General features: G+C 41.6%; 2 protein-coding genes across 2 annotated transcripts in view; one reads left to right on the plus strand and one right to left on the minus strand.

The window, feature by feature from the left end:
* Window positions 1-13,033, minus strand: part of LOC130168993 (coiled-coil domain-containing protein 60-like) — a 35,726-nt gene extending 22,693 nt beyond the window's left edge. The window contains exons 1-3 of the transcript XR_008827767.1: window positions 12,608-13,033; window positions 7,968-8,039; window positions 7,529-7,605 (exon numbers count right to left, since the gene is read on the minus strand). The gene's annotated coding sequence lies outside the window, so the exon portion shown is untranslated. The remainder of the gene's footprint in view (window positions 1-7,528; window positions 7,606-7,967; window positions 8,040-12,607) is intronic.
* A 3,153-nt stretch (window positions 13,034-16,186) lies between these two features.
* Window positions 16,187-18,517, plus strand: si:dkey-1k23.3 (heat shock protein 67B1). Its single transcript, XM_056375812.1, has 4 exons — window positions 16,187-16,553; window positions 16,945-17,008; window positions 17,233-17,353; window positions 17,837-18,517. Exons 1-4 carry the CDS (start codon window positions 16,187-16,189, stop codon window positions 18,371-18,373), a joined length of 1,089 nt encoding a protein of 362 aa, XP_056231787.1. The 3' UTR covers window positions 18,374-18,517.
* Window positions 18,518-18,948: the final 431 nt, after the last annotated feature.

The following is an 18,948-nucleotide window of genomic DNA, read 5'->3' on the forward strand; positions in this document are numbered from 1 at the left end:
ACCACAAATGTGAAGTCGACACATTAATCTCCTGTCTTTGTCAGAGACATAAAAATACCATCAAAGCCGATGAGTTATGGTCAAAAGTACTCACATGTCATTACAATAATCCCTCACACACACACACACACACACACACACACACACACACACACACACACACACACACACACACACACACACACACACACACACACACACACACACACACACACACACACACACACACATACACACACACACAAAGCACACTGTAAATCATCCAAATCAGAGCAGCAAAGCAGCAGGCGGGCACAAATTACACCTAACTAGAGCATTATGGGAGAAACGTGTTACGTCTGCCCAGATTAATGACTTAATTATGGCGGTTTAGTTTCCAACCATAACCTTTCCCCAAATACTGTTCGCTTGTTTTTCTCATAGTGTACGCGTAATTACCTTTGCAACAACGCTGCACTGGAAAATTAAAGGGCACACGCACAGAAGCAACTGCTCTGAGGTGACTTTGCCAAGAGACCGGCTGAGGTAACGCACCTTTGTGTTTCTTAATCATTTCATATGAGTGGCTTTCCTTCTTGTGAGTGGAGGAGGCAGAGAAAAGCTGGTCAAAGCGCAGGCTGCCGTTATAGTGAGCTGGAGTGGAGAGTCGAGGCGGCGTACAACGCGCCGCATGTATCATCCTTTGTTGCTGAAATCAAGTGGGGATTTAAAAAAGAATATTAAAAGGGCTGTATGTGCTTTAAAATGAAATGAAGGTTGCGGTTTTGCTTGTATGGATGTTGATGGTGGAGGAAGCTACAGGAATTTTAATAAGACTCTGGCTCTAAGATAAGCAGACATCAAATCAAAGACAATATCCAGGGAATAATGGAAGGTTGGGAAATAATGCAATATCATTGTTGATATACCTTCAGTGAAACTGTATCAAGATGATATGAAAATTGTGCTGTTTTTTCCAATATTCTGATAAATGTAATTAAGATAAGTGTATATATAAAGATCACAGTATGAGTCATCTAAAGGTGCAGAGTAAAGCTTCTGAACATTTTCTTGATGAGTGGGCCCCTATTTTATTTTTAAATCACCCTCCACTAGCACATGGACAAGACGACATGAGGACAGACTCACAGTGCTCACATTATTAGGTACACCTGTAAAATCTAAAGCCATCCATTACCACAGCTCAGCCAATAATTCTACCTTTACAAAGCAATGTTGAGTTTTGATTGACACTGTTGGAGAGGTATTAATGTAGCTATACGTTCATTATTACTGCTTGTAGTTTGCAGACACGAGTGGGAGAGAATATTAGAAGCATATTTCAACATAATGCATTCCAGCACAAACACCACCACTGACTACGACGTCAATAATAAACACAGTTGAATCAATCACTTTCAGAAAGCCATTATAAGCTCTGTAAAGGTGGAGTATGTGGCAGAACTGTTGTACTGGATTGCACAGATAAACCTAATTAAGAGACCAAGTAACTGTATACTCCAAGAAAGTGATGTGGCACATTCCTGCCAGCAGTTTCACTGCGATCCCACTGATCAACAGTAGGTGGCAGTAACGAGTGAAGCATCACTGTCATACACCAGCAAAATGCACGGAGAAGACTACAATTACCACATAGCGGTTGTATGCCTCTGTCAACCAATCAAGTTGCACTTTACATCCATGTCTGTCCAGACTCATTTCATATATGCAGTGAAGACTTTGAATTTGATTGATAAAAAAGGTATTGAGTGTATTTTATAATGATAAGCCTATGAATTCTCGCGTTATCTAATGAGAAACTCTGATATATCACGTTCACAAGAATGGGACGGACGTGAAATCACAGTGACCTTGACCTCTGACCTCTGACAACCAAAATCTAATCAGTTCATCCCTGAGTCCGAATAAATGTTTATGTCAAATTTGAATAAGGTTCCCTCAAGGCGCTACCTAGATTTCGCTTTGATGAGAGTGGGACAGATGGAAAGATTAACGGACAGACGGATGGACAACCCGAAAACATAATGCCTCTGGCCACGGCTGTCGTGGACGTGGAGGCATAAAAAGACAGCTAGCTGCAAAAAGCGGATGCAAAGCCAAGCTACAGGGAACAGCACTGGTCCTTGATGCTTTGAGATTTTCAAGTCAAGTTCATTTTAATATCACAAATCTCAAATCTGCCTCAAGGTGTTCAACATGCGACCCCCGTTTATCCTTGGACCTGTGACCGGCTTAAGGAAAAACTTCCCAAAAACCCCTTTAACAGGAAACAAAAATGAAGATCTATATGTAGCTATTGCAGGTCACATCACACACCCTGGTTCAAAAAGACTTTGCCACAAAGACAATCATTACAAAACTGTTGTATCATGAACACCACATAATTTTCCTTAATACAATTAGAATTTGAGCCAGTCAGGTCAGTAAAATTTGTCTCAGGGTCTTGAAGAACAGCGGTACCAGTAAATTATTTCATGCCAATTATGTGTGCAGGGAGCTAACAGGAAGTCAACAGGAAGTTAAGCAAATGCTTTATGTGGAGTGAAATGCATTCATTACGGTCATTAAACCTCATCTGGCTACCCCAGTTGTCCAGAGCGACCTGCGAATGTGACTGTAACAAGAAGAGGCTTCATTTTCCTGATTATAAACATTACAAGACACAAATAAGAGGAGTGAGGGTCAGAGATGCCGTGACCTTACAATATTCTCATGACCTTTCCTTTCCAGGCGAACTACATTTTCTGCCAGGGTGAGACCAGACAAGCAAAGGCACAAACGCCTGCATATGTTCCAACCCGCTGCTGCTCCAGTTCTTATTTGTTATCTAGCGAGCAGCTGGCTGGTAATATTTCGCCCACAAGTGGAGCCAAGCACTTCAGCCTAGGAGGGGGGCACCGCGCACTTGTGTTCCAGCATGCTAATTTGGCTCTGTTCGGCGATACACAGAGTGCACACAGTTTAGCTTGGAGGCATGGCTGTTCTATTTGCATATCACCACACCCGTGATATTACTTATTAATCTTCAGATGTGACATCTAAGTCCAAAATACAACAGTCTTAATTAAAGTGTTTTTCTATCAGCATTGCTAATGACTTGTAGCTTCAAATGTGCAAAAAAGTTTTTTTCCCTGGAGTAGCTGCCAGCTGCCAAGAGTGTGGGAGGCGGCTCAGTGACCTTGCCTCAGACGTGACTAATTTTGATAGCTCTTTGTGCTAAAATGACTCTTTCACTTTAGTTCAGCTAATGTTTCTTTTTTTAAAAACTGGTTAATATCTTCAAACTGGCAGGCGAGCAGGTGTCTCTCTCTGCCCGTGTTTGATGCACCACACACACAAATGTTTAAATGCTTGTGACAAAAGCACCGGTTGTGCCTGAGTGTAACATGAAAGCCGAACAATAATCCAGTGAAGGGAAAGTCTGAGTGTGTGTGTGTGTGTGTGTGTGTGTGTGTGTGTGTGTGTGTGTGTGTGGGGTGTGGGGTGTGGGGGGGGCAGTCAGAAGAAAGCTGCAGAGTCAGACAGGCTGCAGCATCTGGTGTAACAAGAAAATAAAAGGCATTGAGAAGAAGCAATGTTTCATCAATACATAAACACACAATGAAACTTTTGTGTTCAAAAGCCAAGAAGCTCTGAAGTGAAACCCCATTATGCCTCGTCTCATCACCGCCGTCTGTCCTTCCAGTCAATACCAAGTTATTCTTCTTTGTGGGAGTGAATCATGACCACAAATTAGAAGCTGGCTTGAAATGCTCATTAAAGATGACAATGCTTGGAAAGAAGATTTTTGATAGGTGGTTAAAAATGCAATTGCAATGTAAAAAATGTACACGTTTGTGTATAGGGGGAAGGGTGGTGATGGAGGGGGACAGTTTTTAACATATCAGATCATGGGAGCCCTTGGGCGGCAGCTTGTTGCCAGGCAACAAAAGAGACAGGGTTCGTGGTAGGTGAGAATTCTTTACAGTGATTAGACCAACTAAGATACTGTGGCTCCACTCTGAATCTACTCATCGCTTCTACTCTCACATGATCATAAATTCCTATGTGTGGATTTTGAACGCCCAACTAACGATAAACAGGCGCCAGCATGGTGAATTTTGCAGGGTATGATAACACAACGAGTTCAAAAAAATTTCATGATCAAATCCTAATTATAAATCTAGAAGAAGAATGCAACTTGGGAAGTATTATCTGTCAGCTACAATGTGATGAGAAACAGGACTCGGCGTGGGATGCTTCATGTCAACATCGCCAGAGACAAATGGCAGACCCCGACAACACAAGCTGGTGCAGTCATAAATGACAGAGTACCACAGGCGAGGGTAAGAGCCAAAACACCCTCATTACGCTTTGCAGTATCTACTGAGACAAAACAGAAAGGAAACAGCAGGAAATACTAAACCAAACCGGACTCTCGTGGTAGCCGCACACCAGATAATTTCATGGAGAATCACAGTTTGTCTCCATATTGTGTGCCCGATGTGAGTGACTGCATGCTCAGGGCATGAATGGATTAGTAAAACCCATAACAAAAAGCCCCATGATACAAAGAAAGTTAAACAAAAAAATATGTTATGTACACATGATGTGAATAACATGACGTCTGTGGTGCAGGGACTGATCAAATTCAAGTGAATATCTTTAAAACTGTGTCCTAATTTCCCCCTCATCTTTAAATAGAAGACAAAAGAGCCAATTACTACAGCTGTGTCTTGGTTTTTGGGATTTTCTTAAATTATGTTACAAATCCCTGTCCTACTGAGGAGGATTAGGGAAATTTGAAATACATTATTTGCCATTATGTAATATTATTATCCTATTTTTCTGATATTTTTGTGTTTCTATCTTCTTCATGAATTCTGACTTTAATCAAAGAATAAAATAATTTATTTTCACATGGCACTATCTTTCCGTCTGCAGTGGTGGAAAGCAACCCTCTTGTTTTGCTTCTATTTCTGTCACTTATTTTCCTCTACTGAAATTATCTTGCTAACCGGCTAGCCCCGACCGAGCTAGACCATCTCGTCACTTTCCGATACCGAGTCACCAGAGTCCTGTCTGCCCTTAAGAAGTAATGCTGCTCAGACAGCGAAAATTTACTTACTGACCATCCCTGACAAAGGAATCTATATGTATTTCCATATAAATATGGAAATAATAACAAAAATATGTGCTAAAGACATATTTAAACTTGTCGTTTGATACCCCACCCTCACTCTTATTGTGAAAATGCTGCGTCCGAAAACACTTGGCCAGTCAGATGTGTCTGTCTTCCTTTCTCACACCAACGTATTGACAGACCCGTCTGTGAACAGCCCGTCCTCTCCATGCACACACAATCAAAACATGACCATGCGAGGGAGGAAGGATTGTAACTGGCTTTTCCCCACAGAGAAGATGGATGGCATAGCTGCTAATCACTATCGACTGCACGGCGCAAGTGGATAATGTTAATGTTACCTCTTTAACTCTGATCCACATGAGTATTGAAAAATATCTACAAAGATTCGTCCTGAGGAGGTGCAAAGACAGTCTGGACCAGAGGTATTAGCAAAACAGAGTATCTAAAAACTCAAGAAAACTCACATGGGAAAGCAGAACAGCCTGACCAGTGTGATTAGCTATCCAAGTTACTTGTTTTGAATATTTCCCAGTTTCAACCATTGCTGCTGTAGCAGAGAGGGTCGGGAAGGGATAGCAGCTAATGACGAGCGAGATGAAGGAGAGGAGGAGGAGGAGTAGCAGGAGCAGTCAACATGCTGCTGCGGGAGAGGCGGGAAGGGCAGAAGCAACAGGTGAGATTGACAGCACAAGCCACCAGATAGAGCTGTATATTCTCAGTTAAATACTGAGCTGGAACCATGAGGTGCTTAGCCTAGCTTAGCATAAAGAATGACAACAGCTAGCCACACTCTCTCCAAAGTACAAAACATACTTCCCAGCATGCTCACTAATAAAGTGCCGTAGGAATTACTCCTAAACCGTGGAAATTAGTTAACATTTCAGCACTTCCAGTTGCCTCATCCCGAAGTCTTTTTGAGGATGAGTGAAATAAGATCTGTGGTTAACACAGACATAAAATACGTCAGTAAATACCCAGGTCATGATTTCTTTAAGCTTTTACATCTCTTAAAAAGTGGCTAAATGAGACTGCGTTTATACTTGTGCATTTGCAAATTATTACTAACTTCGTAAGAGGTCACGCGACTGTGGTGTAGTTTGTTCACGACCTAACATTAGCTTTTTGCTTCTGGAGATTGAATGTAGGCTTCAAAAATCATAACAGTGGTGTTGATTTGTGAAGATTATCGTGCTGAACAAAACGTGTCTTTACTTTTTATTTTCTGCAGTTATCCAAAAGCGATTTGTAAAAAATCCCATTTGCTTTTTGTCAAGGGAGACTGATGCTAACTTCCGGGTTGGCCTACAAAAATATGTCATCCCTGCGGCGCTCTATGAACATGCTCTATCTCCGTTGTTTCTAATGTGTACACAAAGAGAAACGTAAAATTGACCAGCTGTGGTTTTATAGGGAGTTATACACTTCAACTATTTCTTGGCTCCTTACTGTCTTTATGCTAAGCTAGGCTAAATGCCTTCGAGCTCTAGCAACATGCTTTCTTCCATTCCTTTTATGAAAGTGCTCTGTAGATTATCCACAGTAAAAAGAAAATGTCGCTGATATAAATCAAGGTACATAAACCCAAAACCATCAGTGGGTGATAATCGGCTGGTGCATATTCCCATTTAGATTATTATCCATTATGAAATATCAGTATTGCTGAAAAACAGACCACTACATGTCAAATGTTACCCCCTCACTGCCCAAGCAGAAAAAAACAAAACCAGGCTGATTGAGTTCAAGAGGTTTGCTCTGGCCTAAGAAGCAGCGAGATGTATGAGCTTTCAACATGTGAACTGACAGAGGATGGGCTGCCATTTGGCCTAAAAGCCATCACAGTCCCAAATCATTACTCCTGTATTCACTTGCAGGGATAAACAGCCACAATTCATCTGGGGGTTAGTTTCTCCTGTGAAAATGGCAACCTTTCTCCATAACACCTGTATGAATAATTCAGCACTCTGGGCTCTATCAGAGGCTGTCAGAAATGTCAGCCGGTTGGAAGTACCCTTGGCTGCCCCCAGAGGATGTTGTCTCTACACCCTGAGGTGGGGTTAGGGGGTTGCACACACACACACTCAATGCACACACACGCACACATACACACACGCTGGACCAAATGCCACAGCTTTTTCACTGCCAGGACTCCACTGCCTGCAGGACTCAAAAGCACTGAAAGCTGAGCATACCTGCAGTGAGCGAACTGTTGCAGCTTTCCTTTTTTTTCCTGAGCAATGTTATTGTTAAATGTGACTTTTTCCATGAATAGGCGCTACGGTAGTCGTTATCTGTTTCAGGGGAAATAGCAGCTACACACCACATATTTATATCAACACTTTCTCCCTCAAAAAGTAAACAGAAGGGATTAAATTTTTTCCACATTTGTTAAGATGTAACTCTCACCTGGCGTGGTCCAGATGCTTCCTCAAGGAAATGATATCTTCTCTTTTTCCAGCCTGGGTACGAAAAACTGGTGAACTCTGAAAAGAAAGTGCAAAAAACATAAAGACAAAAAAACAAAAGCACAAGCAGCTATTATCCTTTTGTCTTCTGAGTTGCACTGGAGCACCTCTTCACCCATGAAGGACTCTGCCGCATCCCCATGTGACCTCTGCAGAGGCAAATTGGGCAGCAGGCCAAGTGTAAAAATTGTCTCTAATATGACACTGTTTATGGAAATGACAGATAATCAGGCAATTAATCTAGACATAATTAACTGCAATGAGTAAAAAAAACCTTCTCGTGCAAGATAAACTGATGTTTTCTACAGTGTGAATTGGATAACAGGGTGTGAGAGGAGTATAAATGTGGGCTTAATGATCAACTGTCACACCTTACTTACTCTTGTGGAATCTGGAAGATTGCTGTAAATGGACTGGTCGCCTGCTCTCTTCGGTGGGTCATCGGTAGTCGCCTATTAATAGATAATCAGGGAGAAAGCAAAGAGGCAGAGCTGGATATTCTAGAGTGATATTCATCTTCAGGTTTTTCCATTCTATTTATTTAAGCATCTACAATCCAACAATGTTACAATGAAAACACTTATTTCCAATAACATCTCAAGCTGCTGAAAATGGAGACAAAAGCATATGACATGAAATTAAACAATAAGAAATCCATAAAACTTAAATTGCATCTGTACCAGTGGCGGCTGGTGGTCTTATAAGGAGGGGAAGCTCATTTTCGGCCTACATCATAAAATGTGTCCGTTTATTTATATGTAAATTCGCAGAGTGACAGAAGAGAGTCGCCAAACACAACGCTAGTCGTTTTTAACAAAGACAAAGTCGCTGAGGAACAGTAACGTCTCCAGATCAACTCCGAACAACGGAATGAAAGACTTGACAAATTCTCCGGTGGATGCTTATACTTCAAGATCGCTGATTCGCTCATTTCGCTGTCAATCAAAAAGGGACTCAGCCTCAGACAGATCATCCAATCATCATGCAGAAGCCGAGCGTCCGGGCCAGCCCACTGTCCAATAGACCCCCAGAGACGCTGAGCGTCCGATGGGCGGGACAAAGCCCAGCATTTATCCAATGACCGTCTAGTTTCGCTGCAGCGGAACAACCCACTCTATGCTTCCCCATTGAAGTCAGTAGACGGTCGGCGTCTACACTGTGTAAAGCACTGTGGCGCTGCGGGGATGAATGAGAAGAAGTCTTGTCGGTTACCTGTGATAAGTAGCTGATTTTGAACAAAAGATGAATGTGTTCTAGCGCATATTTAGTCAATGAAATGTACACACAACAGTTCATATTTGACCACTTATTTTGTTGACATTTTAGGGGAAGCTGAGCTTCCCTTGCAGTCTTAGAGCAATCGCCACTGATCTGTACGAATAAATCAAAAAATTAATATTTATATCAAAATGCTACAAAATGTACTATAAGAAATGTTATCCTGCTTTTTAGAGGGTTGTCTCTTTTATTTGTATTTTCAGAACAAAAACCACAAGAGCCAAAGTGTAAGAAACGGGTCACAGTGTGTTTAACTGTTGCAATCATTAGCATGTACTGCTAACTAGCTTACTATTTAAAGTAGTAACTCAGCATTACAAATTAACTAACAAGCTTAAATAAGTTTGTGGGGTTCCAGTGTATGTCAAAGAAAAGCCCTGTTCATAGATAGCACACCCACTGACCATCACTAGATGACGTCAGGAGCTAATTAGCATATTTCAGTCACAACATTGCATTTTCATTCTGTCAAGTTCTCATTTACATATGAATACATATGTTTTACATACTGAAACATAGCCCTTGACTATATGTTGCTAAATCTAGCAAATCTAAATTGGCAAGAGTGTTGCAATTTAGGCTAACGTTAGCATCTCTGTCCAGTCCTTTACTGGAAGTAACTACTACTTCACTTTGGAGAAACCTACTCAGCAGCCCCAACTAATGCTACCTGACATAGCACAATGTTTACGCCCTAGAACTGTTATAAAACGATTGAGCTGGAAACACAAAACGTCAGCCAGAGACAGTGTTTTCAATCAACTTATGAAGCTAATGTAAGCTTAATTAGTTAACGAGCTAAATAGACATTTGCCATTATAGCCACCAAAATGAACAGTTGCTGACTAGAAGGGAGAATCCTCCTTTGGCCGACCTCTGTCTGTCAAAGGACCCACTGTTTCAAAAAGACAAGAATTTCAAGTGGTAAAGTGGTAAACCATTATTCTTGCATCTGCATATGAGGCTCGTGAGAATACAGTTCTGGGAAGTGAGGGTAGTCCATCTTGTTTTTAGAACAGAAATGAACAGAGTGTACCTTAATTTGCAACAAAAAACTTGTATAGTTGAGTAGCTCGACGAGGGTATCTTAAGTATTGACAAGTTAAATAAAATGCTTCTGTCTTGGCAGCATTTACTGCACTATCAACAACAATGCTGTTTTGTCTACCCAAGGGAGCTATTCTTCCCTCACAATAACAACTGGCACAATTTTTAATCGAGCCATGGCTCAAACTCTGACCATGGATCAATGACTAAAAAGTGAGCCAAAAATCATCTATTGCTCCCAGTCAGTCTTGTGTCTACTTCATTTTATTCAAACCTCAACAGATTCACTTTAAAGTCCAGATATTTTATTGCTGAGTAATCACATTCACAGCTCTGATTACTGGTTCAAATACCTTTGTGGCCATGCAAAATTAAACCCTTAAACTGCACCGACTCTGTGGTAGATTAGGTTTGCTGATCAGGAGCTAAATACATTACATTTATTTCAAAGTTTCCAAAAGTACCAAATATGTCAAGCTGAATTTGGGGGGGGAAATGTGTATAAAATGAAAACACATCTAGAATACTTCCATTTAATTGAGTGGTGCAGCCATATAAATGTGGAGTTTTGGGTTTGAAATTTTCAGTCAGTATATCATATCTTGTAGGTGAAACAAAGTGATACAGACCTTAAAGCTGGGGAAAAGGGGAAGGCTATGTTGAGGGGTTTTAACCCCATCACAATATAAGAATTTCCAGAGAGTAAATGCTGAATTGTTGGTGGTTAATACAGTTACAAATGCTAGTCCCTTACATGTCATATCTTTTTAGATATATGGCAAAGCCACGGATGAACTGGACAATGACCAAGCAGAGTTTAAGTGTTAAAGCTGAAACAATCCAAAGGACAAGAGAAGGTTTTGGAGAGCGTGGAAATGCCACAGCCGTCATATTTCACTGTGAGGCTTCAATGAGCAGTCCTGCCACTGCTCGGCCCCTGCTCCACCCCACCGTCTCTTTTCATCTTCCTCCACACCCTCCTTCTCCTCATCATCCCCTTGTCCCCACACGCTTCTGCTGATGGATGAGCTCATTTGCTGCAAATCTCTTTCGAGTCAAACCGGGACACTGTTGTTGCCTTTCTGCTACTTCAGTGGACACAGAGAATAGAGACCTCAGCATATGAATACTGTATGTGCCCATATGAATGCACACAGAAAATGCATGTTCCATTTGTGTAATGGAAAAATGTATTATGTTAGAAATGGTCTCTTAGCCTGTGTATTTTCAAGCAGGAGCCAGGGTTAACACACAAACCCCAAACGATTGTTAGTATTGCATTTGTCTTAAGAGCACCACAGAGAGCTGAATCAAAAGCATTGTAAATGTAATAACATAGAGCAGGAAACTGCAGAAGATGAGATTGCCTTGTTTTCCCTCCTTGGTGATTTACAGTGTATACAGGGATATTCTTGCTCACTGTAGTCATAGAGACAATGGATTGGCAACAGGCATGGCTAAACCAATTCAGCGTACGAATTTCTTCAAGCAATAGCATCATTGTCTGTTAGATCGAAGTTCAAGCGTCGCTCCGCATTATATCTGACTCACTGCTGGCTGCAATAACTTGTAAAACGGCTTTCCAAAAATATATTTCCATAGATAAGCCAGTCCATTTTGATGTGTCAGTTTTGATACGGACCACGTCTCTCTATTCGCCGGCCAGCCGGCCTGCCTCAGCGACTGAGCCAGCCTCACAATAACTATGATGAATGCAGTGTCCACAGGAACAAACCAGCCATTTGACACTTCATCCCCTTTGATGCATTAGCTGCTAATATCCCGTGGATCCATGGCGGGCTGTGTGAAGCCTTGTGATTCGCTGCGACTGGCCTCTGCAGAGTCCTCCCCTGAGCACAGGTGACCGTAATCATCTTACAAATGGCAATGTCTTACTTCAAATGCATTTGTTAGGGGGGTGCAGGCTTTGGGGGATCAGACACAGCATCTGTGTTACTGATTAGGAAAACTGACTCTGCAAAGCCCACTGGGCCTTCAAAAACTATCTCTGAGATCCTCCCCAACTCGAATCACACTGAGGCCTATTACAGTAAACTGGGTCACGGGTGTGTTTCCCATCCATTGAATGTGAGTCCGAAATGTGTTTTCATCTGAGCTAGAAAATTTGATTTGCGACACACTTGACGTGCTTGAGAGCGGAGAAGGATCAGTGTCCATTAAAAGTAGATGATGTGACTGGTCTTGGAAGGGACTACTCTTGCCCAGGGGGGGTGGCTGGGGTGACTGATGAATGAGAGATAGAAACCCTGCCATGAAATGAAAGGGATCACACACTCGTACACAGAAAGATATGAAAATATCGCTTGAGAAGGGCATTAGCAGTTCAAGGGAGGAAAAGCAGGAGGGACCATGAAAACTTTCTGATCTTTAGCTGCTGCCAGATGGGATGGGATGAATCAGAAAATAAAATAGCAGAGAGAGAAAGAGAGAGTTGGGTTCCTTCAGATGAGGCATTTTTTTTATTTTGGGTGAAATGAATAAACTGCCAGTGATCTTTGAAGTTAATCCTGATTCAAGACATCAATATGATTTGGTGATGATGTGTTTACAGGGGGTAGGGAAACTCATCTGAGAGAGTATCTTCTCAAGTCTCTCATTCTTCTTTATATATATATATATATATATATATATATATATATATATATACACACACACAAACAAAACTCAGAAATACCTTTCCCAAGTTTTGTTTTCCCATAATCAGGATCACTGCTTTCTTCTCCAGATCATGCGAGGGCCGTCTGGGCGCTTCACTTGATCCACCGGGAGCTTCTCGGCCGCTCAGCCGGAACAGGTGCAGCTTTCCGCTGTCATGATTCTCCCAGGAGTCCGGCTCCTCCCGCTTCGGGCGTCCACGAGGTTTATGGCCACAAACCGAGACAGGATTCGCTGAACCCAAGCGACGCGGATCCAGCGAAGTATTACGATTAATCATGATGAGTCTGTAAGCTACGAAGCGGACTGAAGTTGCACAGTAATGGCTGACACACCCGCTGACTGATTACACAGTGACAATGAGTTCAAGTGTAATATACGTTTTTACGAAGTCGCCAAACTTTCAGCGTTTTTGCCCTGCAACCTGCCTGCGACCTCCGTTTCCCATGGCAACGGCAAATTAAGCTCCGCCCACAAGGAAGTTTTAAAAAAAAAGGAAAAACATTATATGGCCAAAAGTATATGGACACTCTCAATAAAATGTACTATTAAAAAAAAAAAAATCCTAATTGCAGCTATGAATGTTTGAAATGCAGTTCTGTGCATTTCAAATATGAGGGGAAAACTATTTCCACCAGGTTCAAATCACACTAGCTAATTACACTAATGTTACCATAAGATGAGAAATGTTTTTTTTTTTTTTAATCACAAATTATTTCATGGAAAGCAATTAAGTAAACTCAGTTTTAGCTTTAGCTTTAAGCCTAAGATTAGCTGCACCCACTATTGCACTCAGTTTTTAGTATGTAGTTACTGAATTTTGCCTTTTGTAGGGCAGTAAAAGACAGTTTTGTATCAGCCATGTAATTATATTTGAGGCGTTTGCATTGAGGATTTGTAAACATTAATTTAAAAAAAAAACAAATTGAATGAAAATCCACTAAGTTATGGTAGCCTAACGCCTGTGTCAGCTGAAGAACTAGGTGAGCTATCAATCAATCCCAATGAGAATGGATGTTGTTTGAGTTTGTTTTTTTTTTAACTGTAGACCTTTTTCACAGCAGACAGCTTCACTGGAAAGTGCAATTAATAACATTTATGATGGCTCTGTTCTATTAAGCCACACCAATTAGACTGCAGGCAAGACCCTGAATGTGACACAGCTAACACATGGAATATTAATCATTATCAGCATTACTTATTACACCTGTGTTTTCACACTATGACTAAGTCAAAACAATTAGCCTATAGTAGAAAAAGCTTTAATAACATCACCAATGTCTATTCAAGTGTCCCAGTAAGCCATGACTGTGAACGTGAAACAGCATGCACAATACTAGGACCATGAAGCAGCTAAATGGAATTCATCCACATTAATTTTAATATTTAACATGTCAAAGTGTCTATTATGAAAAAGGCCTGTTAGCCTCTAACTGTTGTCTCACTCTTGTTACTGTGAGTCTTACAACCTGGAAACATACTTGCCTACAGATTGACATGAACAGTGAATCCTTCCGCTTGGCTGCATTAAACATTAATCACTCACCTCTTAGATTATACATGTTATGAAACTTACAATCCAGCTCCAAAATATTATGAATATACTATTATACTATGTATCATAAACGATACTATTGGCTGAAGTAAGCCAAAGCTTATTTGGTTTCGTCAAAATCACTGCATGTGCTCAATCCAAATTAATAAATCAAGATAATGTTGCAGAATCAATAGCAATTTTCCCTCAGTCCATTAATCTACCTTTTCATGCTTCATCTCTTCAGTCCGTGCAGCTGTGAGATCAACCTGGAAAGCTCTCAACCTGCTAATTGTAAAAATTACACTATAATCACCTTGTGGCCAATTATCTATTTTATGATGCAGACAGAGAAAAGTCTGGAGAAGTCAGAAAAGACAAATACCAGTACTCTGTTGAGCTGGATTGACTCGACCCTCTGCCACTAATTAACAACCAGACAAGAGGAACTCATCAGTGAAATCAGCTGCTGGTGTTTGCGTGGACACACTGGACTAGCTTGAAACCTGAACACACACATTTCATCAGGAAATTTCACCTCGCTGAGCAACAAACAAAAGCTGAGAATACGGAGTAAAATTAGATTTAAAAAAAAACAACCTCTACTTCTACTATTGCTAGTTGAACCATTAATTGTGATATCATTTAGGCTACTTTTGAGGATAATCAGCAGGAATTAACACCATTTTCTCTTCACTTTCTATTTCTGGAAGAGTATACTAAGCTTTCCTTATATCAGAGCATTTGCTTAATTTAAAAAATGGTGAAGAGTGGTATCTTTCCCAGAGTTTAAGATGTATACATAAGATGTATATATAAGGCTGAAAATTCACTTAAACTGATAAAGACCAAATTGTTTTTCTTGTACAGTTATCATTCCTAAAATACATGTATTTTATTTTATCATCTTTTCTTGTAACTTTTCCAAATTTCATTTTAACCTCTCAAACTAGTTTTAAACAACAGCAGGGACACCTTATTAAAGCATGGATGCCTCTAATGTGAACAGGATTAAAGTCTCTAATAATAGGTGAAACAGAGGAACCCATTTTTCAGGCGACCCCAGCAGCAGCAGCAGCAGCAGCAGCAGCAGCAGCAGCAGCAGCAACAGCAGCAACAACATCGAATCCCAATCTAACCTCTCACTGTGTATCCTACAGACAGAATCTGTGGATGAGGCATCACACAAAGTGTCAGAAACATCTGTTCAATCTGTTTTGTGCTCCAATGGACAGTATGCCAAAATCTCAGGGCACACGGCTCTAAAAATGAAACACTGACAAGTCTGTCACACTTGATAAAAGAGGGAACAATAATAATCCTGTTGAAACTGCCGAGCGAAAGAAAAATGGAGTGGAACGGAGCTTTATACACCCAATACACACACATGCCACTGAAACGTTTCAGATAACACAAAAAAGGAGCATTTTCTGTCCTCCCCAGCCTCTAGCAGAGGTATTTCATGCTCCAGACAAACTGGTGCCACTCTGTGCCCTTTGAGGGGTGAAACACAGGTGGAGGAGACGCTATCACTGGCTCATGACAAGACTGAGGAGCCCAGTCACCACTGACAGAATAGAGTTCACTGGGATGTGAGAAGAACAGTCTTCAGGCAACAGATGCAACAGTTCAAACACAAACTGGCCTCGGCCAACTGCCTGCTATTTGCCATCATGCCCTTAAAAGTTATAAATACAACTAATTAGTCTGCTGCCTTCTTCAGGCCAGCGAGAGGTAGCGGCCTTCCCTCCACACCCATCACCCCATGCCCACACACCCTTCTCATGGGATCGGCATGAGTGCTTAATAAGCGCGAAAAACAGACAGGAGCGTTATATAAAGCCCCTCGGAGATTTCTCTGTCTCACCACACTTAGCTTTGGCAAATCTTTCTTGTATCATTCCCTCACTCATTAAGTCAATTTTAATTTCAGCGAGTTGACCCAGACAGTCCAAAAGTTACTTGCTGACTGTCATCAAACAAGGGCTGCTATTTTTCATCTTCTCCTTCGTTTTGTTGTTTGTTGGTTTTTTTTTTGTTCTGTGTGATTTTCTTTCTTGAAATATGAGTGAACAGGCCACAACAGAGCTGTCATGTGGGGAGTATGGCAGGGGTGGCCCCTGGTACCCCCTGAGAAAATGGTGGCAGTCTAGCCGGCTTTTCAATCAGGATGTTGGCCTGCCGCCTTTCCTGGAGCCAGGGGACCCTTGGTGGATGAATGTGGACTGGCTCCAGAGGAGTTTGGCAGCCTCTGCTTGGCCAGGGTACATACCCGCTCCGCTGTTTGTGCCCTACATCTCTGGGTCGATGCATCATCCCAGCCAGAAGATTATTAAGGAGCAGTACAAGTGGAGGGTCAGCCTGGACGTGGCTCACTTCTCCCCCTCAGAGATTTGTCTCAGCGTCAAAGATGGATTCCTGGAGGTTGGAGGTACAGAACACTGGCTCACAGCTATGTTAATTAAACAGCTCCAAAAGTTGACTTTATTAACATTGCTAATTACTTTTACACACTGGCTAGTTTCTACTTTTCATACAACATTAATAATCTTATCTATCTAATATTATTATCTCAAAGAGTATAAGAGTTATCTAGATAGAGTTCTCTCACAGTTCACAGAATAAACCCCTAAGAACTTAACACTGATGGAAAGGAAGCTGAATGTAACAAAATTAGAAAGCTGCTTAAATAATGTGCCCGGGGAAATTAAAATCACAGCTCTGTGGCAGAAATTAATTTCTGTGTTGAGTGGTTTCTCTGTGTCGCTTGATTCCTCTGTGTGTCCTCACATTCTTCCTCATAAACGGTAATCCATCCCCAGGGAAACACGAGGAGAGGCCAGATGAACATGGATTTATTGCCAGATGTTTTACAAGGAAATACAGGTATGCAAAGTTAACACTGACATTCACCTGCAGACGGTGAAGCATACTCAGTTTAAGCCGTTTCAAACAACAGTCGGCAGCACAGACTGTGGCACCGAGGGTCTGTTTTCAGCAGTATCTGATCTCTAAAACGCTCACTGAACTGAAAAATTAGATATTACCGTATTGGAAGCGCCGGCACATTGTTTGTAGTGGCATTGTGAACATGACCCTGTCACTTTCAGGCTCCCAGCCGAAATTGATGCAACCAAAATCATGTCCACACTTTCTGTTGACGGGATCCTGACTGTGGAAGCTCCCGTCCCTGAGACCTCTGTTCCTGCTGCCATTATCATTCCCATAAAGGTGAAGTGGGAAGTTTATTTACTTTTAAAGCTATGTATGTGTATTTGTATGTGTATGTGTATGTGTATGTGTGTGTGTGTGTGTGTGTGTGTGTAAATGCTTATTTACTTTCTTGCTGAAAGTTAGATGAGAACATACCACCGCCACCCCGTTAATGTCACTTAGCATAGCATAGCATAGCATAGCATAGCATAAAGACTGGAAACTGGGGGAAACAGCTAGCCTGTCTCTGTCTGAAGGTAATAAAATCTGTCTCCCAGTAACTATATAAAGCTCACAGATGAACACATCTCTTGATTGTTTAACTTGTTTTTACTTTTTGTGATAACAAAATGTTGCAGGGGTTGTGAGCAGCCTCCGCAATTTAACCTACAACTTCTCATTTTCACACTTTGTTTTTTTAAAGAATTAAATATATGAGATTTAATGTGTAAATCAATCATTTCATTTCATTAAATTAATTTTATACATAATTGTGGACAGATGGAGATGGATGCTACTGGAGAACAGGAAGAAGAACATGAGAAAGAAGAAACCCCTGAAACAGAGCCAGACAGCAGCAGCGTACCAGAGGCTCCAGAGTTTCTGCCTGCTGAGGATCATGGGGAGGAGTCTCCACTAGAGGTCCATGGTGATGAGGCCCACCCTGGCAGCGCCACAGCTGGGCTTCAGGAGCATGAAGAGAGGAGGGAACAGGAGGAGGAGACCCATGAACAGCCAGCTGGAGAATCCCTCCCTTCAGTGTCTGCAGATGATGGCAAAGGCACAGAGAGTCTTCATGAATCTTCAGAGCAGCATGAGTCTGTGGGAAGCCAAGAAAGCCCAGATCCAGACATGTCCAAAGAGCCGGAACAAGAAGAACCAGCTGTGGATGTAGAGATCCAGTTAATGGCAGGCTCAGGGAAGGCTGCTGAGGAGATCACCCAGCCCGAGGAGCCGGAGCAGGGCCAAAGTCCACTGAGCGAGGTCCCGAGCCAGGAGCTGGAGGCTCCTGATATAAAACAAGTACACATTGAGTAGACAGAAACACAGTATCACCAAGATGTTGCACACACCACATACTGACCAAAACAGCCTGCATAGCTTGCCTTGCATCAGGTCTACAGATGCTTTTTAGTCAATAGATATGACAGCCATATAACTGTGTCATCTTTGGAGCTCCAATAAAGCAATAGCATGTGAAAATGTTATATATTGTGTTGGTGTCATTATGTCGACATGCTTTCACCTCCTCTCAATTTCCTCTTCAGCTGTATATAAATAAGCGGCCCCATTTGTGAGCATCATATTCACAGTAACCTCTGTAAATATGGGTGGAAAATTTAAAAAGTAATTAGCGATCATACTGTTTGAGCTAAGGGGTTTTGACATTAATGAGATACTATACGTTTGCACAGCTGTGCATTAGTCACTTCTACATGAGTAACTTACCAATGGAGAAACTGGCATATTTCCAATTATGCTGTTGCCATGGCAGCACAGGTCCACACATATCATCTAATACCATTAAATACAACAGTTTATGTGAGCTGGCGGATCACACAAAGCAGCGCCTGTGCACAGCCAAAACTGTGGCGGCCCCTTGTTGATACCAC

This window comes from Seriola aureovittata, chromosome 5 (genome assembly GCF_021018895.1).
Source record: "Seriola aureovittata isolate HTS-2021-v1 ecotype China chromosome 5, ASM2101889v1, whole genome shotgun sequence".
Lineage (NCBI taxonomy): Eukaryota > Metazoa > Chordata > Actinopteri > Carangiformes > Carangidae > Seriola > Seriola aureovittata.

Excerpts from the sequence above, each read along its gene's own strand:
- si:dkey-1k23.3 (XM_056375812.1), top strand. The coding sequence starts at position 16,187 with ATGAGTGAACAGGCCACAACAGAGCTGTCATGTGGGGAGTATGGCAGG. Across the intron at positions 16,554-16,944 it reads TGGATTCCTGGAGGTTGGAG|GGAAACACGAGGAGAGGCCA; the intron begins GTACAGAACACT and ends ATCCATCCCCAG. Across the intron at positions 17,009-17,232 it reads TGTTTTACAAGGAAATACAG|GCTCCCAGCCGAAATTGATG; the intron begins GTATGCAAAGTT and ends TGTCACTTTCAG.